At 44.9% G+C, this 24958-nt stretch overlaps 1 protein-coding gene across 5 annotated transcripts in view; it reads right to left on the bottom strand.

The window, feature by feature from the left end:
- Positions 1-24958, bottom strand: part of LOC133216162 (lethal(3)malignant brain tumor-like protein 3) — a 43587-nt gene that overhangs the window by 10721 nt on the left and 7908 nt on the right. Inside the window, exons 2-17 of one of the 5 annotated variants that reach the window (XM_061360629.1) lie at positions 17799-17906; positions 17115-17286; positions 15639-15696; positions 14495-14583; positions 13516-13620; positions 13122-13257; positions 12568-12659; positions 11426-11577; positions 9778-9854; positions 8325-8410; positions 4828-4938; positions 3299-3413; positions 3078-3177; positions 2090-2269; positions 656-784; positions 202-263 (exon numbers count right to left, since the gene is read on the bottom strand). In XM_061360629.1, coding sequence (XP_061216613.1) covers positions 202-263; positions 656-784; positions 2090-2269; positions 3078-3177; positions 3299-3413; positions 4828-4938; positions 8325-8410; positions 9778-9854; positions 11426-11577; positions 12568-12659; positions 13122-13257; positions 13516-13620; positions 14495-14583; positions 15639-15696; positions 17115-17286; positions 17799-17860 — 1726 coding nt within the window. In that variant the 5' untranslated portion in view covers positions 17861-17906. Of the gene's footprint in view, positions 1-201; positions 264-655; positions 785-2089; positions 2270-3077; positions 3178-3298; positions 3414-4827; positions 4939-8324; positions 8411-9777; positions 9855-11425; positions 11578-12567; positions 12660-13121; positions 13258-13515; positions 13621-14494; positions 14584-15638; positions 15697-17114; positions 17287-17798; positions 17907-24958 lie in introns of those variants that run through there. The other 4 variants (XM_061360632.1, XM_061360633.1, XM_061360634.1 and 1 more) reach the window with 4 other exon arrangements.

Genomic DNA, 24958 nt, shown 5'->3' with positions numbered 1-24958 from the left:
GGCTTCACTTACAAAGTCCTTTCACTTCTAGGTCATTTTACCCTTCCTCCTCATTTTAAAGGGGCTATTACCATTACCATCACCTCTACCATGTGCTTGCTCTTGACTGTGGGATAAAAGCGAGCTGTCTTCAGTGCTCCTTGTGACTGCTATATTGCACATACAGCACACACACATTAAAAGAAGGAAAACTGAACCAACCTTTCCCATTGCTTTCCTGTTTCACCAGCTGGAACTTTATATAGGCATGTGAGCATCCAAGCCTGAAAGCATCAATTACAGAACATTTCAGAAGATACACAAATTGACCTAATTTCTTCTCTGCACAGACTTTAATGAGACTTACAGGAACCAAATCCCTTTCCCTCTTAAAACAAGCAATAGCATTGCTCCATCCCTGACCCCTGTCTCCAAGCTAAGGACTGTGCTATTAAATCCATGGCTAGAACTCAGATGTGAGTTAACTACAGGAAAGAGAGGGCCCAAAATAATGGGAGGAAGGGAGGAGATTAACCATGTCATTCTATACCCCTATTCTGCAAACCTCTGATCAAATGGGGGCTGTTCGATGATTTACATCTGTATTTCAGATCTAGCAGCAGCATCAGGAAACACAACTGCTAATGAACAAAAATACACCAAAAATCTTATTTACTTCTTCTGTTTGGCTTTGATGTCTGCAAAGGAATCCTCTTCTCCCCAGTCTCTCTCTTGATTGCTTTCAGACTGTTCCGACAGGCTGTGAATACTGCTTTGACACGACTTTTCACTGTCTTGGGCAGATCTGGCAAGACACATAAATGACACGAGCTCAGCTGACATCCCCTGTTCCCTTTCCAAGCAGGAGAGCAAAGCTGGTTGCTCCTTGCAAGAGAGAGCAGCAGCTACCACCTAGTGGTAGCAGCTTTCCTCTCCCCATCGTCATTACCAGTGCAGTACAAAGTGCTTTTTCTACTCTTCAGCGTGGATTGGGAGAGATTATGTGAAGCAAATCAGCCTCTGAGGACAGGCTCCGATCCCAGCAGGTACAAGAAACCCACTGAAACATGTGTTCTGGTGAATCTTGGTATCTCTGGGTAACATTTAAGGGTCTCCATGACTTGAGTTTCATGCAGAAACTGAGCTAAGAACAAGCAGTAGGGTGTTATTTGCATATTGAATTCAGGCCTCCCACTATCAGGAAATAAAATACTTAGGAGAATAGGGATATAATTTTAGAATGCCATTTATTCTGGGAGAATCCCAAAGCTCCCAAGAGAGCTTTAGGGTAACAGTGCCACTGAAATTAAATGAGTTCTGGTGTTCAAATTAGGAAATGGAGACTCCTGAACATCCCTGGGATGGGAGAAGGCAAACTGGCCATGGTGTGCCAGGGTGGGGACACAAGGATCCCTTTTTCTGGCCAAATAGATCTTGAAAATGTTGTAAATCTAAGCAAATAAACGACCTTTCAAATGTATATAAACCCTCCTATACAACACAGCCCAAAAGAAGTGCTGGACTTTGCCCTAGTGAGACTGGATTTGTCCAGACTAAAGGCGACAATAACAAAAACCTTCGTATCTACAACACACTTCAACTGCCTCCTGCAGGCCAAGAACTTAACACACAGTTTGCTTCAATGCTACTCAATTCCAAGCTTTTCATGTAAGAAAATAAAGTACTGAAGGAGCTCAACTTGTTTGCCAAGTATACATATACAGCAGTGCAATGCAGTAGGCTCTGGGGTGGATTGCAGTCACAGTCTAATAGTGCAACATAACCTTGCTTGACAGTTTTAGGACAAGGAAGCAAAGGAAAAAAGAATATCTTTTAAATTGAAACAGCAAGGAAAAATTTATGGGGACAGAATGCAATTTCCTTTGTTGGAATGTGCCCAGAGCAGCAGGATTAAGGAATCAAGAAACCTATTAAGGCATATGAGGGTATGAAAGTGCACTGCTCTGGGTTAAGAGTGTCTGGGGCATGGGTCAATATTACAGACAGATGAACTCAATGCTCTGCTGCTTCTCTGCCAATTCCTGTGGTTTTCAGCCTTGTGAAATGGTTTTGCTCCCCAGCACCTGCCCAAGAGAAGGGTTCAGCTCACCGGGACTGGGGAGAGTCCTCCTGAGAAGACTCTCCTGCTCCCGAGAGGAATGGGGCAGGAGTCTCTGGCCTCTTGGCTTTCGGCATGCTGCTGCTGGGGGAAGGTCTCTCCCCACTCAGGCGGTCCTGCAACAAGTTTTCTCTGTTGAGGTTCACCTCAGAATATGGGCAGCCAACCAACCTGTGTTAAAGAAGAGAGAGACAAGAGAGAGAGATGGTGATGCATGTTTTTAAGTCATTAAGTCTTCCCAGCCTCAGGCAGACATCTCCATCAACAGGAAAATGAGACCAGGTACACTCAGGGAGATGTTATTACCCAGGCTTAGGTGCAGGAAAGCAGGGCACTGCATGGCAGAATTAGAAACCAAAGTCATGTTATTAAAGAGTCACCTCAGAGAACAAGAGCAAAGAGCAGCTCTTCCTCTGTAACCTGCTTGTCTGAACAGTAATTCATGAAACAAGAGACTCCTGCAACTTCCACTCTGAAAAACTCAAAGCCCTTTGCCACATTATATACTGCTAGATCTTCAGACCTCCCATCTGAGATGGTTTTCTTGCTCTCTGATATAGTCTAATCAAGAACAAGCTTCCTTTGCCAAGAGCACATAAGAAATCAAAAGGCAGAGTACAAAACATGAGCTAGCTCTCCTCACTCCTGTACTTTAATAATCAACCCACACTCTCCCCTTTTATCTCCTTGCATGCTGTTCTTGGGTATACTGGTTTATACAAAAAATCTTTCAGGAATGCTGGAATGTCGGAATTGGAGTGAATCTATGTTGGATTGCATTACAGTTGTAATGATCACACTGGTGTAAACAGAATCGAGAGTGAAACAGCACCTTTAGACACAAGAGGGAGCTGCAATTACAGTTACGACTCTCTCCAGACTAAACACCCTGAGGTGATTTCAGTGCAGTGCAGGTGCTTGTTGCTGCACTGTTAGCATGGACAGCAGGCAGAACCCTTCCAAGAACTCCAGTACATACGTATAATGTGTTCCATAGCGGGGTCCCCTCACATGGCCGATCCCATGGCAGCCTGGAGTAGGACACGTTTGTCCCACTGCTCCCACTTGATCAACAGCTCCTGGGGAAGAGAAGAAAGCAGTCAGAGATGTTTCTGCTCCTGCATCTGAGGAAAAGAGTCATCAGAGCAGACTGCACTGAGGAAAAGAGTCAACGTAACAATATAATATCATCTACTTTACCTAGAGGCACTTGCAAAGCATGTCCAGTTTTTGCACACCAGCCTACTGGATGGACATCAGGGCTGTCTGCATCGACCCAGAAATCGTAATGACGGTCCCAGCCATCAAAATGTATCTAAAAGAAGCACAGCATCAGTGAGAGACACAGTTAAGGACATGACTCAGCTTTTAACTTCCCCCTTTGTTTCACCTTGCTCAGCTTGGGGCTGATTCATTCAATCTTTCAGTCCAGCACAATGGCTCTTTGTGCTCAGTGTAACCAGTTCTCTTCCTGATCCTGCATGTGTGTTTTACAGAACAACCAGAGTCTGGGGACACACTCACATCACAGGGAATGCAAGAAAGCAGAGACCACGGGGTGCTCCAGCACATTCCACACTCAGAGATCAAATCTGTGTGAACACAATTGCTTTATTTAATTGTCTTGGTTTCCAAGAATCCCAAAACACCATAAAATCCAACAAGTTTGGTGGCTTGTACAGTGAACAAGCTAGAATTTTCGGCTGGGTGAAGAAGTAACAGAATCCCAGTCTGGTTTGTGTTGGAAGGGACCATAAAGCTCATCCAGCTCCAACCCCTGACATGGGTTCCACTGGAGCAGCTTGCTCCAAGCCCCTGTGTCCAACCTGGCCTTGAACACTGCCAGGGATGGGGCAACCACAGCTTCTCTGGGCACCCTGTGCCAGCGCCTCAGCACCCTCACAGAGAAGACCTTGTGCCTAAGAGCTCAGCTCAGTCTCCTCTCTGGCAGGTAAAAGCCATTCCCCTTGGCCTGTCCCTACAGGCCCTTGTCCCAAGCCCCTCTCCAGGTTTCTTGCAATCCCCCTTTAGACACTGGAAGACTGTTCCAAGATGTATGAACTGAGTATCATGCTACCATATACTGGCAAAACTTGACTTCTGCTTGCAATCACAGTGATGAGACCGAGAATCAAATGGCTAATGGGGAGCAAGCTCCACTCCCGAGCACATACTCATCATTTAGGAAGGAGACCTGTGGCTGAGGAGCCTGCATCAGTGCAGCCTCCACTTTAGCTGGCTCATACTTGAATTCCTCAGACGCCAAAGCACAGTGAGCATTTCTGGCAATATATTTACTTGCAAAGAATTGTTCAAATCCATTATGTTACAAATTCACACTGGAGGATGAAGCTGCTTCCCACATGTACCAGGGTGCAACTCGGTTTGGGTTTTCCTTGAAGTATGCTAGGAAAAAACTGTCAGGTAGCTTCCCATCAGCAGAACATGAATGCTGCCTTCACTCACACAGACACTGCTACGAGATGCCAAATCATGCTGTCAAATGCTGTTTCAAAATAGTTATACTAAAACAGTAAATAACAATACCAGGCGATTCCATTTCAACAGGGCAAAACAACAGAAATCATTCCCAGTTGGGCAGGCCTCTGGCCTGCATCATCTACAAGGCATTTGCTTGCTGCTTCTGAGACCAAACAGGTATTTCTTCTATGCTGCCAATCACTATATTCCTCCGGACAAGGGCTCTGCATTTCAAAGCAAGGTCATACCTTAATGCGATGGTCGTCTTTGTCAACTATTGTTGCCACTCTTATCAAGATGGGATTTCTTCTGTCCACAGCCTCTAACTTCATATTAACTTGGAATCCGTGAGCAGGCCGCTGAAAGAGAGGATGTAAGCAGAATGCTAAGTCTGGGCCTTCACAGCTCCTCACCTGTTCAGAATGAAATGTGCTCAAGTTTACATCTACCACTCCAACCCCTCTGCAGCTCCAGCCCCTGATCTCACCAGCAGACTGCTTCTCTGGGCACCCTGTGCCAGCACCTCAGCACCCACACAGGGAAGAGCTTTTGCCTAAGAGCTCAGCTCAGTCTCCCCTCTGGCAGGTTCAAGCCATTCCCCTTCTCCTGTCCCTTCACTAAGCAGGTTTTCATCTACTTCTTAAAACAACAACTGCGTCTGCTTGCTATCAACGACTGCAGAGAACCGTGGTGCTGGGACTTGAGAGCGGCTGCACTTCCTCACCTGCCCTTTCCCTCAAACCCCAGCAGCCAAAGGGCTCTGTAAAACCTCCAGCGTGGCCTCTGACCTGATGCATGCCCCTTGCAGCACCCACAGATGTCACCTCTCAGTAACAGGCAGCATTTACAATTCCTTCCATTTATCTTGAATTGCCTGACTGCAATTCCTGCTCTGACCTCCCCAGCTGGGGGTGTGCAGCACTGGATGCTCATTCCAAACACGTCCTTCTCCACTCCTGCACATTAAGGTCAGGATTTTAGCAAGAGATGATCAATCGTGTCTTTGAACCAGATCAGGTTAATGAAAAGATGATTATAATCATTCTTCCCTCCTAATCTTCCTTACCCTTCCTAGTGCTGGGGGCAGGGAAGGAGGCCCACTTCTGAGCCAAGGGCATAACAGGCTCCAAACCTCCTTTCTCTTTAGTCTTTTCACCTGGATGCAGACATTTACCCAGAGGCTTTCAGGAACACAACACACAGGAAGCCAGGCAATCTAAACTGCTTTTAGTTTTAGGACTGGCTTCCTGAACCCAGCCAACCTTGTCTGTCTTCCTTGAGGAGCCCGAGTGCAGGAGAACAAAATCCTGCCCTGAAGATGAGCCAGACTATTTATTTAAGTCTTGCTGCCTTCTGGCAACAGCTTATGAATGCTTTTGAATTGACAGCCCATGGAATGAAACAGTGATGCTCACGATGAAGCCGTCTCCTCCTGTGGCTTCGGGTAGGGGAGAAGACAGAAACCCAGACACAAGATCTGCTATTTGGGCTGATGATCAGCGTCTCCAGATGACGTAAAATAGCTCTTTAAACCTGTTCAAAACTAATTCAGTGAGAAATGCCTGTTCTGGCTCTCAACCTGTATTTTTATGTACTGATTTCCTGTAATTGCTAGCTGGAATAATAATAATAATAAAAGAAAATCGATAACTGTGACATGTATTTGCACTTCAGACCAACCAAGCCAGGAAAATAATGAGGTTTGATCTTGAAAGAGTTCTATTAACTGTTGATATATCAACGGCCTTTTTGTGTGTGTCTCATCTTCAAAACAGAGTCTTGAATGCTAATTTATATTCCGGAGTTTCATCAGAGCCAGAACTGCCCCTTCTGCTGTTCTCTCAAAGCCAGATACCTGAAGAAGCAAAACAATGGCTGCAGAGATGTCCGTAAAACAGGGCAAGAGGTGGACAAGACAGTTGCATTCCCCCTTGGGAAGACACTTAACTTTGGAAGAACCCCAAAAAGGGACCACTCAGTGCTGCAAAGGCTCCTGAGCAAAGCTCCTGTCATCTTCAGGTGACAGTTCTTAACATACCTTATATTCCGAAAATCTGAGGCAAGAATGCCACAATGAGACATTTCTGAGGACTTCAGACTGGGAGGATTAAGATGGTTGTACTTCACTGTTGCTTTTTGTATCGTATAATCTCATGGGTTTGGGTTGAAGGGACCTTAAAGCTCATCCAGCTCTAACCCCTACCACAGGCAGGTACCCCTTCCACTGGAGCAGCTTGCTCCAAGCCCCTGTGTCCAACCTGGCCTTGAGCACTGCCAGGGATGGGGCAGCCACAGCTTCTCTGGGCACCCTGTGCCAGCGCCTCAGCACCCTCACAGGGAAGAGCTTCTGCCTAAGAGCTCAGCTCAGTCTCCCCTCGGGCAGGTTCAAGCCATTCCCCTTGGCCTGTCCCTACAGGCCCTTGTCCAAAGCCCCTCACTAGGTTTCTTGCAGCTCCTTTAGGCACTGGAGCTGCTCTGAGGTCTTCCTTGAGCCTTCTCCAGGCTGAACCAGCCCAGCTCTCATAAAGACTTTTATTACCTTTCCAAAATATTTGTCTCTACAAAATGACTTCTATTGTTCCCCTATTGTGTAGCAGCCCCATTGCTGCATTCTTTTTGCTCTTGTATTCTGAAGATTCCTGGTTTCCAGCACTGTTGGGATTTTACCTCAGAAAAAGGCTGAGCCTACCCCTAGGAGCAACAAACATGCCCCAGTGACAAGCTTCACTCATTATCCCGCACACTGGCCCCAAGGTGCTCCTTCACACGCTGCGCTGCACGATCGAAGATGCTGTCTGTCCAGCCCTGGAAAACCTTAATCCAAAGGATGCCTGGAGTTCAGCTGTGCTGCAGATAACTGCAGCTGTGGCCTTTCAGCCCTCTAAAGAGGCAAACCCAGCCTCTCTGTACTTCCACCTTGCAACCTTCAACTTCAAATGGACGCCTGCTGAAAACTAGCAATTATCAACCTTGTCTGGCTGGATTTTTACCTCCCTTATCTGAGGCCTCCCTGATTGCTTTTCCTCCTCAGTCCCAAAATGCTGACCAACAAAATATACAGGAGGACAGCAGGTATTAACCTGCAACTCTTCATGGAAAGGACTCGAGTGTCATGTTGGCACAGCAAAGTTATTAAACACATTGCAAAGGTGAGCAAGAAGCTGCTAAGAAAAACAAATCATCAACTTTCAGGTATGGTGCTTAAAATGAAGTTATTTTAAAGGATTTTGTTTTTGCTCACAGTGAGCTTCCAGTTAAATGCACTGAGCCCCAAGGTAAGAAACAAAACCTTGAGAGAACCATCTCTGCATTTAGGTGCAGGCAAGTGATATCCACTTCTGACCCCCACGAAAGGAGAGTCTGGAACCAGTTAAACAAGCACCAGTCCTGCTCAGGTGTTACCTAGGAGATCACGCAGTCAGGCCTCAAGCAGAAGGCTCCTCTCTCTGTACTGCCCTTCACACATACCTCTGACAGCTAGTTATCTGTGTGGACTAAAGGCCCTTCCCTTAAACCTGCTGATGGAGCAACTGAAGATGTTCAGTCAAATCTCTTCTCTAAGACAGCTTTCCATGGCTGTGTTCTCTTTAAGCAGCACTGAGAGATGATCTTCAACTCAGGCTTAAAGTAAAGGAAAAAAACCTTTTGGCACAGCCATGGTGAACCACCATCAAATAAAGCACCTTGCAGCAAAGGGTCGGTAACAGCAGCCTCTCCCACCTTCCAAAGAAAGAGATTCACCAACCAGTTTGAATGCTCTTGCTGGAGCTGACTGGGAATTAGTTTCTTCCAAGTATCTCTCCCATGAGAAGCCTTTGGAATCGTTGTATCCTGGAAAATACAGAGAATTACCATTTAAGTAAGAAAAAACACAGGTTTATTGTTACAAACAACAGAAAGGCAGCTATGCAGCACATGGTTATTGGTTAATTTAGCACTTACAATGGATGGCACTGGAAACTGGTCTGTTTATTCGTACACACCATGCAGGGCAAGCTTCCCCACAGGGCTTTAACCCTGACCTGAAAAACCTGAAGAGCTCATGTGTGTACAACTTTATCAACCCTTATTTGCTAGAGAAAGCTGCTGGTGAGAGGGTTCTGGGATGTGCAGTGGCATCACCTGATTCATTTCCTTGTTTCTTAACGTGTGAATGCCCACAAGATTGTAGAAACTTCTCATGTCCTGCTACCTACTCACCCATAGCTGAGGAAACCTGGAGTCTGGAGATAAAAGGCTCCATCAGTGTTACCATAATCTCAAACATCCACATGGATGCGCTGCTCTGACAACAGTGGATGTCTCTCCCTGGCAACTACATTTAAGAAACTGCTCTACTTTTCTTCCCCCTTCCTATTTCAGCAATCCTTAGCCTCCGTATTGTTTCCTTTTGGCAGAGGGTGCAATGACTAACTGCGTTAGACAGTCTGCAAACTGCTGCACGCGGATCTCTCAACAGAGACATCAGAACTGACTGCAGAGAGTGCTGGGGGCACAGGCACTTGTGCTCAGAGATGAGGAACTGCACGCCACAGCCCTGGTGCTCATTCCAGGAGCAGGAGCAGATGTGGTGCTGCTGAAGAGGAAGTGTTTACAACCCCCTCTGCATCAGCAGCAAAGGCACAGAGGCTAATTCCTCCAATGCAGAGGGATGTTATTGTGCCATCCACTCTACTAACACAGGAATTCTTGCTCCAGGGCTGTCAATTTAGCAAACAGCAGACATCACTGTTTTCTGGTTGTTATTTTTGAGGTGAATGAGCACTCCCAAGGCCTGAAAACAACACTGATTTTCCTCTGCGTTCTGTCCTTTTTCATTTGCCAACATTCTCTTCATTTACTGAACTCCAGTGCAGCAGAAAGAGCTGTGACTTCAGTTACTCCTTCATTTCCACAGATTCCATCTGTGAAATCATAACATCAAGTCCCCTTGCTTCCAGCTCACCTTAAATGCTACAAATACTTCAAGGTTCTTTCCCTTCTGAAACCAAACACAACTACAAATCACAACCCCCTGTCCCAGCTCTTGAAAGAGCTATGAAACAAAACAAAATGCAGAGGCAAAAAGAACAGAGACTAATATTGTTCAGTCTGAAGAGGACTGGATGGAGCCTGGAACTTGCAAACGTAATTATATGGAAGGCAAAGCTCACAGGTTACTTGACTGAGGCAGGAAATAAGTCTCACTTTCAACATACCAGGTGGTGTTGTCAGTGGGGTTCCAGTTTCTTGGCAGTAGCCAACAGGACGGATATATGGGCTGCTAGCTTCACACCTGAATCAAAGAAGGAAAGTTGGCACCAGTTAATTTCCAAGCACCAGCAAAAACAGAATCTCAAATGCTGTCTGATACGCCTTTGCTGGCCTAGCAGATGCTTTCAGTGGGTGTGGAAGACAAGCATTACCTCGTCAGAATGTCTAATGCCAAGTGTTCAAAGCATTCAAGCTGCCCCCAAAACTAGGGAAACATAAAAAAGAATGTCTGGTGCTTTAAAACCCAACAACAAACTCCCCACACGTGGACTATACCAGCCACAGGGATCATCCCAGGTCATCCCAGCTAAAATGAATGGAAGCAAAACCTAAACCCTCGTTCCTAAGCGAAACAACATCACTGTGGAAAAGGGGAAATGATTTGTTAAGGTCTTTGCCAAGACCTGCACATAATCCACTAACTCTAGCTGAAACCTAGTGGTAATTTGCCTGGTTCCCACTCTGACTTCATGTTCAGGTCTTCTGAGTCCCTGAAGGAGGCAACGGGCCACTGTGAGACAGCCCTTTTGCCACATCTGCTCCAAGGAAGGGAGCAAAGCAGTCTTTCAGATGTAGGCAAAAGCCTGTGTGTTTTCAGCCAAGCTGTACTTTGAAGCTTTGCTTGCCTGTGTTTCCCATTAAAATTTTCAAATTCCAAACAAAACATGGCACGGCAACAAAAAATTCCCTGGCTCAAATGGTAAAGGGACGAGATCTAAAGTCCTGCAAATGGAAACGCTGATGTTACAAAGCTCTCATGACATATTTATGGCAGAGAAAGAAAAGGCAAACTTGCCACCAATCAGGTCCCTATTCTGAAGCAAACAGACAAAAGGAGACAGGGAGAGAACAGAGGATACTGAGCGAATCAGTGCTGGTTTGATAAGCATGTGCCTTGTGTTGCCTTCACAAGTTCAAAGCAAGTTAATCCCTTGATGTAGGCTGGAAAACAAGAACCAAAAAGGGAAAACATTCCTTAATATTCCACCTGGCTCCAGCATGAGGGCAGGGGATCAAGATTCTCAGGTGCAGAACAACCATCGTGCAGGTCAGGACTGAAAAGCCTCAATGTTGGCAGTCATTGTTATTTTCAAAGGAGTTTAGCCAAACTCTGCTGAAGCAAATGGAAATGGTTTTCACTGATTTCAGTACTGCCTGCTTCCAAGCTTGCAGAGAGACACGCCAGCAACACTGCTGGTCCTGGAGGAGAGAGGTTACCAATTCCAGGTGGGATCATCAGTGGAGCTTGCTCTTGCTTTAGCTCTGCTAGAGGAGTGGATAATGTGAGCACCCCCCGACCTGACCCAAGTCAGCCAGATTCATTCCCTCAAATGCTTCTTACCTCAAATCCTTCACAGGCAGTTTGAGCTCACCCCACTGGTGTTGCACTGAGCCAACCTCCCCCAGTAACAGGGGAAGCTACTGGGCAAAGCACACTTGGTAGAAACCAAAGTAATTACTCAGATGCTTGAAAAGTGATTCAAGATCCCAACTTTAGTGACTACACTTAAAATACTAGATACTACCTTTAGTGGAAGAGTGAAATAAACCACACCTGCTTATAGGTATGTACTAGAAATAGCATCTCTTTACCAGTAGTCGTAACTCTCATCCCAGTTATCGAAATGAACCAGCAGGCGGTTATCCACCATGTCCGTGATGGTTGCGACACACATCAGCGATGGGTTCTTCCTGTCCACTGCCTCCAGCTTCATTCCCAGACGGAAACCAGAGGGGGTGACAGGCTGAGGAACAGGACATGAGGAAAGGGACATCAGCCACATTCTGGGTCAGGCCATTTAAATTACCCTTACCAACTCATTTGTTGCAGGTTGTAACCCTGAAACCCACACACCAAAACACACACCAGTCACCAGCAAGAGGGCTACAGACAAGATCTCCATGTGTTCTGGCAACAATTGCTGTTATTCCTAAGGAAAAGCTGATGTAGCTGGGAATAACAGAACCCCCAAGTACCCAACACCACTACAGATTGCAAGGTTAAGAAGCACACGGCTTGCAGCGATGAGTATTGGCTGAGGGTAAGCGTGAGCATTGCAGGTCCTGTCTTATTAGTGGAAAAGTTAAGAGACTCTTCAAGGCAAAGAGGTGACAGTTGGAAGCAGAGCAGAGCTGCACAGTTAGGCCCTGATCCTACTGAAGTCAGTACTCTGCAGCATCAAATCTGCAGCACCAAATCCATAAGATCATGGAATTCATGTCATCCAAGTGACACAAAATGGGAAAGAGTGCTATACAGGAACTGAGGCTAACAACCCAAAAAAGAAAGCAACAGTGGCTGAAGGATGAGAAATGCTCACGATCCAGCACCTCATAATGAATCCCATGGTGCACATGAGGATGTTGCTAGAAACCAGAAATTATTTTGGAAATGATTAAATTAGAGGGAAGTGACACAAATATCTTGACTGTAGGGACACAGCAAAACAGACTGGTGTAATATATTGACTAAATGGTAGTGTAAATCTTTTCCTCCAGTATAAAGGAGGAAGGGAAATACAAATTCTCATTCTGGAAAGTCAGTGCCTGGGGGAAGAAAGAAAAATTGTACTCGTTTCCCATCTTCAAAATAAATCAGAGCAGGAAGCAGCTTGTATCTGATTGTACCATGGCTGCACCTCTGCCGTGAGCACATTAAAACCACGTCAATATTCTGGTCAAAACTCACTCTGCATCAGACCTATTTGTAACATCTTATATTCAATATCACTCACAGTGCTGAGGGTCTTAAAAAGGCTTTTTGGAGCTGCCTGAGCTTTGCAGTTCTTCAAATAGGAAGCCCAACTAAATTCTCCCTCCTTGAAACCTAGAAAGAGAGATTAGAAGATTGTTTTACACAGCCCTGTTAGGTTAGATTGGGTTTTCAGACTGGAAATGACCTGGGTGGGATATGAACTTTGCACAGTCTTCAGGGTCAGGCATTTCAGCTAAAACATCTCAAGTCCAATCATTAATCTCAACCTTCAGATGTTTCTAGGAAATGGAATGCAGGGAAGAAGCAGGTTCTGAACCCAAAAGAGACTCCCTGCTTTCTGCACTCATCCAATAGCTCCTAATTTGCCTATCAACATCAATCTTTGGCAATATCAAAAGGAAGCTGTTCTGTTCTTTTGTGATTCACTCTCTTAGTTCCACCTCTTCCCTTCAAGCCATTCAGAGCAATTTTCACACTGAAATCATACTAAAAATGAAACATGCAGAGTCAGGACAACCAGTTCTTAGCAGAATTTATGGGTTCTGGTACACCATTCTATGTGTTGTTCCATACCTTTAGGAGGGAGCAGCTTATGACTTGTTTTTTCACACCAGCCAACAGGACGGATGTCTGAGGAATCAGCATTAACCCAGAAGTCATAGCACTCTGGATAACCATCAAAGTGTAATCGCATTCGGTACCCTTGTACCTAGAATAAGGGGAGCTCTGGTTATCATAAAGGGTCATAGAGAAGTTAAACACTGATCACTCCTTTCCTTTTTGGATTTAGAGATATATCTAAGATCTCATTTATTTCCCAAAAGCCAGCTTGATTTTCCCTCATTTACATCTCCCAGTTTCCATGCTCATTCCTCACTTCAAACAGTTTAGAATGAAACTGGTCAATGTGACTTCCTTGCCCAAATGCATATGGACTTTTGGAATCAAAGTCAGGAAGAGCAACTACCTCAGCCACTGTGAGAACGCAAAACCGAGAGGGGTGTTCAGGATCCAGCCCTTCCAGTTTCATTCCAGCCTTAAATCCATTTCGGCCTTGTGGGAATGACTGATACTGTGATGGGGGAAAGGAGGAAACATTTAGGTTTAATTCCTAAGGATGAAACCTAACAGAGAGCAGCCATTATGTACACTTAAAGCTTCAGATTTTCAACTCAGAAGAGAATTCCATCACTAACTGGTTGCTGCTCTAACAGACAGGCACAGATACAGAGATCAATAACGGCAAGAGCACCATAGTTCACATTTATCTGTCATTCTAATTCATCTCTTGAACGACCTGAACCATGAGAGTGCTGTAATTAGCTACGAACAAATCTTCCAGCAGATTCAAAGCCCAGTGTAGGAGGGCTGGCACAACTCAAGAACCAGGAAAGCTAAAACCCCTTTGCCTGTGTCAGCATGAGGTCAGCACTCCAGACTTCCCCAAAGAGTAACTTCTCATCTCCTAATGGTACAAGGAACAAGACATGTTTGATCTGAAGCCCAGGTACATAGCTGCTCCAGAAAACCCACAGCACTCACTGACTTGCAGTTTTCTACTGAGGAAAGCTGGACAAGGTGTTGTACAACCACAGATGAAGCACAGGACACATGAAAGACTCTCTCCAATGCTTCCTGGAGGTTGCCTAACAGCCCATTTATCCCGAGTGGCCCAAAGCAGATTAGAACAGTCATTGCTCATCTGGGAGTGAGATCCAACCAGCATTTTTACACCCAGGTTTGGGATGAGTCTCACAGGGCAGATGCTTGTCTCCACAGTGCTTCAGGGCTGGAAACAAACATGTGGAGGTTTTACTGCACCAAAACAACTCATAAATGTAACTGCTGGCTTGAGGGTAGGCTCTAATCCTACCTCCACGGTGCTAGTAATTCTGTGGTGTTGCCTTGACAAGAAACATAGCAGAAGAGTTGAAAAAGCTGCCAACCTCTCTGAACAGTTTTAGGGGAGCAGCTGGCATCCGTTCCTCTTCTAAGTAGGAAACCCAGTTCCATACCTTCTTCTTTCCAGGAACAACTAAGCAATCAAACACAAAGAGAAAAATGAATGTTTCTCTCTGATTCCTCCCGCTCTGCCCTCTCTTTTTCTCCTCCCATGTACACACCAATGCTGTTTTGCAGTTGTACCCCAAAGGAGGCAGTGTTAGCCAACTTTTGAGGCAAGGAATGAATTCCAGCAGGCGGAAACCCATGCTCATTTCTCATTAAAATAAAAGAAGTCATTTATTATATCCCAGGTCCAATGAATTGTGGCACCCGGATTGCTGGCAAGCTGCCTGTGGAGAGTTGCCACTGTAAAGTTTGGACAAGATACAGTAGCTGAAAACTGTGGGAAAGAATTCCTTCTCCTGAGATGTCACAGAAGAATAAGGGGTTAGATATAAACTAGAAGACAGCACAGAAAAGGCATATAATGACAGCTGAAATAAACCTAAAACAAATGAAAAGCCAAGTGAATCTTTGTGCAGTTCACAAGATTTTTCAGGTACAGATATATACAGATATATTTCTAACCTGCTAATACCACAATGCATCTACTAGAGAAGCAGCTACCAGTACACAGATGATGGAAACAACATCCTGGGGAGGTGCTTGGATTCATTCTAGTAGGACCATGGTTATAACACAGAAAATTACATTTAAAATGCACATTAGAAATCTCCCCCAGTTACATACGCTAACTCCTTTAAGGTATATAATAAGGACAACCCATAGTCTATGATCAATCACATGTTGTTCACAACTTATTTGCTATTTGGCATTTGTAGTCTGTGGCTATGAAGATCTGTAAAGCCAAAAGAAGAAAGATTCTTGTCTTCAGTGAGCTCTGGATCAGGTTGTCTCCTTCCAGCTCCTCTGCACTGTGCCCATCACGGAGGGAGATCTGCTATGTTCTTGCTAATACCCTTCAGAAGACTGCTGTGGTAAGAGGGTTATGTACCTCATCAGCTATTCTGCATGTGAAATGAGCTCTACTGTCCTTTCCTCTCCTGTTTACTATGATTCATTTTATAATAGCTAGTCAAAATAATCTATAAACATTAAAGAAAAGAGACTATGAGCTTAGCTCACCTTGTTTTATTGGTTTAGTGTTTCTGCGGCTTTTCATATTATTTGATTTATTCTTCTCCTAGACACAGATATGTTAAAAACAAGTTTAGCAATATTGTTTTTTCCTCCCTCTTTGATCATCTCACAATGCAGGTACAATAAGGATGTAACATGTAACTAACAGGATTATTAGCTACCATTATTTTCTCCTGAATAACCCTGCAAGAACATTAGTAGGGTATGTTACATACATAACTTTGATCCTGCAGCATCCCAAAGTGCTTTACAAATTATTTTATATATGCTACTAAGGTTCATTTCAATGTGGCTACTGAAGAAAAAAGCAAGGGCCCAAAATCTCCATTACAATGCACAGGATTTGCTTTCTGCAATGCAGAATTTACTGCTCACGTAAGCAACATCAATGTAATCCTCCATTTCTTTTCAGAGGGTCTTATGTCCATCTATGCCAGGGAATAGATACAGCAAAAAAAGTCATTTATGAAGCCCTGAAGGAAAGCAGAAGCTTCAAGTAACTACTATCATAGATGAACATCCCAGAAAACATGGTCAGGCTCAAGCCACGCTGCCATTCCCATTTCTTCTACACGGTTTTCAAACTCATGTTTAATTCACCCAGGGTTGTTGCTTCTCAAAGCAAACCCAAAAGGGCACAATCTGAAATGCAAAGCTGCCTACCAAACATGGCCCAGAAGAGACAGGGGGGCAGTTTCAAACAAGGAGGAAGGGAAAGAGACAGAATGCAAGGACTTCTGAGAACATACAGACTTTACAACATCTCATACACAGCACAGGGAAAAGCTGAGCAACAAGATGAGTTCAACTGCTCATGACATCAGAAGTTCCAGCTTGCATTCCCAACAAACACCTGCCCCAGTGTCTCTGCATTACAAAAGCACGTGCAATACGTGAAGAGAAAGAAAATGGTTCAAGCCTGAGATGCTACACATGAGGTAGCTGAGTGCAGGCTTGCACAAAAAAGCCCCTAAAGGGAGTAAGGTGCTTAATGAAGGGTAAGAAAAGATCGGGTCGGGACTGAGGTACTTGTATTCATCCGTCATTAATAAAGGTTTCTAGTAGTGCAGTGAGTGTACTTGCAAGTACCTAATAAAAGGGAATCAAACTCTGTGGTTTGACACTCATCTTCAGTATCACATCATAGTCCTGGAATCTAGTTTGGAGGCATGTGGGTTTATTGCTGTGAAATACACTTGGTGCTCAGGGCTATACCTAAACCTATACACTCACAGTCTGAAATCCTGACTCTGACTTCACACAAGCTATCCACCCTTCTGACTCCCCAGACTTCACACCAGATATTCTTATTACTGATGTAAATCAGACTCAGCCCCAGACCAATCTCCTGGGCACAGCACAACCTCCCTCAGCTCAGCTTGCATTGCACACTGAAACCTGAGAGAGCTGGCCCAGCTTTTCACAGTTCTCCTTAAAGAAAATACATGCAGCCTTATTTACCTCGTCCTCATCTGCATTTTCCTCGTCATCCTCAGACTCCAGGAGCAGTCTCCTCTTCCTCCTGAGACGTTTGACAGGTCTGTCAGCCTCGTTCACCTGACAGCCACTGCTGGGATTAACATTTCTACTACTTCCCCTGTTTCTGCAATCATCTGGAATGTCTCTGGTATCGCTAAACATCCAAAATTGAAAACAAAAGGCAAATTAAAAGTGCAACAGTTGTCCTGCAGCATTCCCATTGCCTTTGTGACTCTTCAGAAGAGCGAGCACCTGAAGAAGTGAATCCCATCTGCAGGATTTGCCAGACAGGTACCTTTTCAAAGCACTCCAAAGTGCTGGCACAGCTCCCACCACCACAGTTTGAAAGGGGTTTTAATTCTGCCTTTTTACAACTCTACAGGAAGTTAGGACATCATCCTTATCTGTAAGGTGGGGAACTGAGGCATCAAGCAGGCAGCCAGCACTTCTGCAGGCTGTGAAGAGAAACAGGGATGGAGCTCTGGAGAAGACCTTCCCTTGGTCAGGCACAGGAGCCTCAAGGGAAAGAGGAAGGTCACTGGCAGCTCTGCCATGGTAACACTTGCTCTGAGGACTTCATTCTCCTCACAGCAACACTTTTCTCTAACCCAGTGTTCTCTTTAAATGTTTTCAGACACAGAAAAAGAAGAATCTGGGTTTTTTTACCTGTCCCTGTGCTGCTGGGAGCCCATCTGGGTACAGAACTTTCCATTCCCAAAGCAATCCATTGGCTCACAGGGTTGGAAACCGGAGCAGAGCGCAGCTCTGTGGGCACTGCAGAAGCAAAGACAGACAACTCTTACATTAGAATGTGAAAGCACCTTTCATGCAATTAGTCCTGTCAAAGTCCCTTGCAAACTTTCATTAAGTGACCCTTGGTCACTACCTTGAGAGGCAGAGTGAGCCCGTTCTGATCTGTAATGTTTTCAATTTGGAGCAGCCTGCCTCCTGTACAGGTGCTAAAGGAGGATATAAACTCAAGGCTAGAAGCAGGACACTGCTACAAATCTTGTTATAGTTCTTTATTCCTAGTAACCCTCTCCCTTGAAAGACAAATGTCAAACAAGTCCATCTTGCTTGAATACTTTTAATATGGTTGGTTAAGTCGAGAAACTTCTGCCTTTATATATACTTTGTGCATGGGAAAATCGTCCATAGGCAGCCTCTAAAAACAGCACATTATTGATGGGAGAATAGAAACAATTATTTCTACATCCAGCAAGGGATCTATGGCAATCTTTCATCTGAATGAAAGCATGAAAATGTAAGGAATAACTCCAGCATCTCATTTATGTTTATTTTCTCCTATGATCTGAGTTCTTCCTAATGCAAATTACACAGTGATACCCATTACCAGGCATCTGCTCTGCGCTGATGCTCAAGTAACCTGACGTGCCAGTTGTGCACAGTGGCTCCTCCACACATGTCATTCCTGTTCTGCATTCAGTGGCAGTGCTTGCGTGCACTGGTTTGATCAATCCAGTTCTGAACGCACCATTAAACACTTTAGAAGACAAACCCCCCACGCTCCAGAACACTGAGATATGAGTCACTTTGCTTTTTCTTTAAAGCCATTTCCTTAGTCTCCCTCCCAGCACTTGCACTCATTCTGTTACGACAACTGACGTTGCTCATTTCTATTTGATTGCTCCCTCTAGCTGAATATGGATGTCAGATGATCCTGGCTTGAATTGGGCAGAGAGTCTGCCTGCACACAGACCACGCATACCTGCCCATATCACACATTGAAGCCTCTCCTTGTGCTGTCAGGGACCAGTGATTCCAAGCAGGGAAAAGACAGAACAGGGAAAACTTGGAAGAACCAAGAGCACCTGAAGAGCTCTGCTCAAGTAGAAGTCACACTCATCCATGGAATAACCTGGACCAACATCCCAGAATCACCCCCTCAAGAGATCCTAGGACCTGGGTTAAAACTCAGCACAAGAGGGATGCTTGACCCCATCAGCAGTCTCGTCCAGATCATTTCTACAACCAATCACACTTCCCTTGCACACAGGCGAGCACAGTGCATGCACCAGGTACCGTTACAACTACACAGTAATTACACTCAAACTACTCCTTAAATACTGGCACTAAGGCAGTGACTCATCCCCCATGCTGCACCTGGAGCACCACACAACATACCTTTCAGTCAGACCTGCTTCTAGAAGCTCTTTCAGAAACCATATTCTCTCCCACAGCAACAAGCTCACCTTCCAAACCAGTGCTAGAGGCAGCAGAAGTGTCGGGAGCAGCAGGAGCAAAGCTGGTCGGGCTGGCATTTACTGCTAAGGCTGGAAGAGTTTTTATGGCTTCTGCTTCAGTAATGACTTCTAACAGTCCAAACTCATTTAAACAGAACTGCAGGTTAAGAGAAGAAAGCAAGCAAATAAGTATGAGTGAAAAGGCTAGGAAGTGGGGCAGGAAGGAACAGGATTCCCTGAGGAGCAACTAGGTATGGGACAAAAAGAAGTGGTGGAATAGAAGTTAAAAAGCATTAAGTAACAATAAAAGCCAGAAACACCCAAGAAAGCTTTCCCTCAAAGTGCCACCAACAGGCCCCAAAACTATCCCAGCAATACATTTTGTGGTCCATGAAGGAAAACAACTTAATTCTACTTGCACTGCATGTGCTCCCCTTATAAACCCCAGATATCTGATGAACGCACCAGGAGAAACACCCTCAGAAAAGCAGTTTAAGCCAAACCTCTGCTCTGATGGTCCAAATCCGTCCAACACAGCACCATTACATTTATTTCAGATATGACATACAGCAACTTCCCTAAAATCCCAGCTCAAGCAGAAACCACCAGCCATTGACACAGATGTCACATTTCAGTGGAGAACTGGTCCAATACGTCTCCCAGCTGGTGCTGGCTGGGATTTAAGGATGTCAGAGCACAGTGAGCATCTGGAGCTGCAAGAGGCCAAGCAGTTCCCAACCCTTCTTCACTGACACTTGACAGTCTGGTGGGAAATGAACTTCCCAGAGGAGCAGAGGAATGCAGGGATAGGCAGAGGCTGTTGATGAACAGCAGGCACTGAGAAGTAGCCTTTCATCATATGGTAACTTCTTCCTTTCACAGTACCTTACTAGTGAAAGGCACAGTGGGCCCTGACACAAAGACAGAAGGGAGAGTCTCAAATCCAAATCAAGCATTCCCAAATGACCTAGTGTTGTGGTTTAAGCTCAGCCAGTAACTCAGCACCATGCAGCTGCTCGCTCATTCCCCTCCTTCTTCCGTCCCTGGTCCCAGTGGGATGGGGAGGAGACGCAGAAGAATGTAACTCCCGCGGGTTGAGATAAGAACAGTCCAGTAACTAAGGTATAACACAGAACTGCTACTGCTACCATTAATAAGGGAAGTAACAAGGGGAGAGAACAGGAAACTAAGAGGGGAAAGGAAAAAAAAACAATGAACACAAGTGATGCCCAATACAACTGTTCAGCACCAGCCGACCGATACCCAGCCCAACCTGAGCAGCGATCTGCCTTCTGGGTACCTCCCCCAAGTTTCTATACTGGGCATGATGTGCTGTGGTATGGAACACCTCTTTGGCTAGTTTGGGTCAGGTGTCCTGTCTCTGCTCACTCCCAGCTTCCCGTGTTCCTCCTCACTGGCAGAGCATGGGACTGAAAACTCCTTGATGAGAGTAAGCATTACTTAGCAACAACTAAAACCATCAGGGTGTTACCAGCATTGTTCTCAGGCTAAAGCCATAATACAGCACTGCACCAGTTACTATGAAGGACAAAAATAACTGTTACAGCTTACTATGAAGGAGAAAAATAACTGTTACAGCTGAATGCAGGACACCTAGAAATATGCCTAAGAGAAGCCACAGGCAGCAGGTAAGTAGGTGACATGCACCATGAGTAAGACCAGGTGCTGCAGTGTCTGAGCTCCCAGTCCCAAATCCCCAAAGTTTAGACCCTTAAGAAACCATGAGCTGCCTTCCATGGAGGCTCTGCTCCAGCTCAGACATGCCTCCCATCCCTGCATATTCCTTGTCCTACTCCAGGCCAAGAGTAAACTCAGATGCAGAACAAGACAACCCCGTACACACAGAGTAAAGCACTCGCACCATGAGGCAGCTATGGAAAAGGAATGACAGGCAGCAGACTTCAGACTCAAATCCTTTAAGGTTAATGAAATCTCAGGCAATGAAGGAACACTTCATCTGTCCAGCTAAAATGATTAAAGTGTGTCAAATAGTGTCAATGTGCATCTTTTATTAGTCCCCATCTGCAAACACAACGCAGCACCAAGAAATAGATAAATAAATGAAAGAGTCACCTCCGTGATGAGCAAACAGCTCTAAAGGTCACTCCCTCCTTGATCCTACTGCCTGCAACACAGAGCTACTGAACTCCACACTGAAAGAGACAAGTCAGAGGTGGGCTGCATTAGCAAGCTCTGCTCCAAAGCTTTTATTCACAGCACTCGATTAGACTGAGATCTTTTCTCAGCCATCTGCTCTGCTCAAACCTGCTAAACCCAGTTGAAAAGCATTTGCTTCACCTCTGAAGCAGGCTTCTCATTGTATTGAGAATAACCGCTCTTCCTCTACTCCTGCATGCTTCCTGAGCTCAGGCTCCCGCCTCCAGCACACTATCAAAGCCTTATCCCCAATGTTCTTCCCTCTATTCCCTTTTCTTTATCCGAAAACTGTATTTCTTAAAGGTTCAAAGATGTTGGACTTGCTTCTAAAAAGCTCCCTTCTTCCTCTGCAGCCTGGAAGAGACAGAGCATCATTTTTATTTCAGCAAAAAGAGAAACAATCCATTGCAGAGAAAACAGAATTCCAAATGGACCAGGTTTCCTGCAGGAGACCATCCAGTTTAGAGGATAAACCCATCGCCTTCCTCAAATGCCGGCAGAGCAGCAGCACAGGGGTGCAGGTCACTGGAGTGCTGTGGCTGGTAAGGAGAGCTCAGCATCACGAGCAGGAGGGCAGTGGAAGGAGCATCTCCAGAGCATTATGTGCCATTAAGCAGCAGAGCTCACAAGGAGCTGAGCTCGCAGCTGGAGGTGGGGAAGGTGCCAGTGTCACTCTGGATTAGCAGATGGGGCTCTGCATAAAATGACCTGTTCTGATTGGACCCAAACCAGGCAAGACACAGGCTGTTACCTTTAATGATGTGATGGTGTCCCTGCAGCCACAGGAACTGGGGGAGCCCAGCACCAGAAGCCAAAACTCAACAAATATCTTTATGAGCAGTTGCTGATTGGATGGTGAGGACTGGCTGAGCCATGGAGGCAACCTCCTGTGTCATCCCAGGACTCTTCAAGGCAGTATCCCTCATTCCTACATTCTGGAAAGGCATAACTGTGCTATCAGGACTGCATCTTCCTTTACACAGCAGAGTTCAATAGAGCATGGTAGCTAATATGAAATCCACACAAATAATCTGTCTTTCCTAAGAATGTTTTGAAGGGAATTAAGGAAAAATATCTTTGTGCATGCAAGAACTGGGATACAGCAGAAAGGGAGGGGGGAAAGGATTAAACAGCAAAAAAAAAGTGTCTGACATTTCTGCAGGGAAAAAGAAGTGTTTGGCATCTTAAGAATGAAGCAGTTTCCTGTGCAGGCAGTTACCATGTTTCAGCTAAAGCTTTCTACCTGTGGTACTCAGTCCTCTTATATACCTAATATAAAATACAATGTTATCTGGTGTCGTTCAGTTTAATAAATAACATGGTGCTTTGTTGATTCTCTACTCTTAAGAGGAATCAATACACAGGAAGCTGCTTCTGCAAAGGAATGGTACTGCTATTTAAAACATGTGGTAAGACACTACTAAGCTCTTTTAAGAAGTAGAAATATAATGACTTTGATTAAATACAGGGCAAAAATTAGGCCACTGCAAAATGATCACCCAAAGGACCTCCGAGAAAGCCAATGGAGCCAGTTCCACATGAGCTGAGCAACCTGCTCTAGTGGAAGGTGTTGGAACCGTGGAAGGGGGTTGGAACTGGATGAGCTTTAAGGTCCCTTCCAACCCAAACCATTCCATGATTCCATGAGTTTTATAGGAGTGTAAACCAGTGATTCTGAATGCCTGATGCAATACCAACAATCAGATTATTCAGAGCTCTCAAGTCCCTTCAGCTCCAATTTATTTCACTTGAAATTAATCTTTCTCCCCTCTGAGACTCAGAACTTGCAGCCTGGAGGGTAATTTTATGCATTCGTTTTCAGCCATCAGAAGTGCAATCGAACTGAAATAACAGTTGAAAGCAATCTGGGAAACAGTCAACAATCACTCACCCTCCTCTAACAGAGAACACCACGTTTGTGACCATGAGACCTTGGTTCTGATTTACATGAGACCTGTATTTGTCACTATCACGAATAGAGAAGATATAGACAGCTGTCAGAAGTTGCAAACCCCACAATTACTGACATGAAAAGAGCCTAAAGACTCAACCTCACAACTTGAGAACATTTGCCTTTCAGAGAAAACATCTTTCTCATGCTGGACTGAAATTAATGGGATTTCATGCCTATGCTGTGTGGACACTATGGAGAATGAGGAAGATCAGGCCCATAAGTTCTATTAGCAGAAAACAATTACTTAAAACACTTCCTGCCTTCAGAAATCAATTGAGCAAGAAATGAGAAAGGGAAAGGGAGCATCACCAGCTTAAACCAGCACTAACACTTCACCACTTTCTCTGTATTGCCAACCCAGTTGTTTAAAGCAAAGTGGTTTTTCCCTGTGTCACTTTCATTTGCAGCCATAGACTACCCTGTGTTGCCAAGGGCAGGGTGGCCTCTTGCATTGTGTGTTCCTTGGTTTCTTACTTGTATGTTGCTACCAGGCAAGGTACCAGTGCTGTCTGTCCAGTCTAAGGCATTCAACATATGGCAGCCTTCTGTTGGGATGTTGATGAATCTCTCCGAGAAATCCTGTTCCATCTTTCTGCTTAGTCTTTGGGCTATTTAATGATAGGAAAGAAAACTGGGGTGTGAAAACAAAACAGAACAAAAGAAGAGGCATAGAATAAACATGCCTGTTGCTTACAGTTCACAAAGGGGTTTTTAGAACAATATTTGTTTCAAAAGATAGGGGAAAAACATTAAAACTTGTATATTGTCCATGCTATTTAACTGGAATGAAAGTGAAGAGCATTGAGCAGATGTGCAGTTTGAGGACAAAAAGATGAACCAGTCGTTTGATTTCTATGATGTTTTTGCCAATCCTGGCATCTCTGGATTCAGCAGGAGCTTTGGTCTGGATATGAGGAGTACCAGGATTTTAAATTACAGACACGTAACTACCCAGGTGGATGCACAAACTCACACACTATGTACAAATAACAAGTCTGTACAACCTAGAGGAGAGCAGCAACAACACACAGCTGTTGCCAGGTCCCTCTATACTGCTGCATTGTCAAGACACTGCTCTAGAAATGCTATAAAGCTCTTAAAATGCTTAAGCTCCATGTACTGCTTTTGCATCCCAGCAAATAAACTAATGGGCTCCATTAGAAGACTTGACTAAAAGCCCTACTGCTGCATGGGATCCCCATAGCCAATTACTCAACTGTTTCCTGCAGTAGACATTAACCAAACTCTGACCATAAATTAGCTGTACGTTCCTGCTCTTTAAACGTAGCTGGAATATTTACAATCTTGGAACATAACTGCTTGTTTAAAAAATAAGATAATAAAAACAAGATTCACAACCTTCCCTTCAGCTGTCAGCTCGACTCAGTTTCCAGTATGAGCAAAACCACTGGTGTTGAGGGGGACACTGAGCTGAGCTCTTAGGCAGAAGCTCTTCCCTGTGAGGGTGCTGAGGCGCTGGCACAGGGTGC

This window comes from Neopsephotus bourkii, unplaced genomic scaffold, assembly GCF_033783945.1.
Source record: "Neopsephotus bourkii isolate Nb327-2 ecotype Australia unplaced genomic scaffold, CSIRO-AGI_Nbou_v1 NB_1036, whole genome shotgun sequence".
Classification (NCBI taxonomy): Eukaryota; Metazoa; Chordata; class Aves; order Psittaciformes; family Psittacidae; genus Neopsephotus; species Neopsephotus bourkii.
This window is presented reverse-complemented; position numbering and strand designations above follow the sequence as displayed.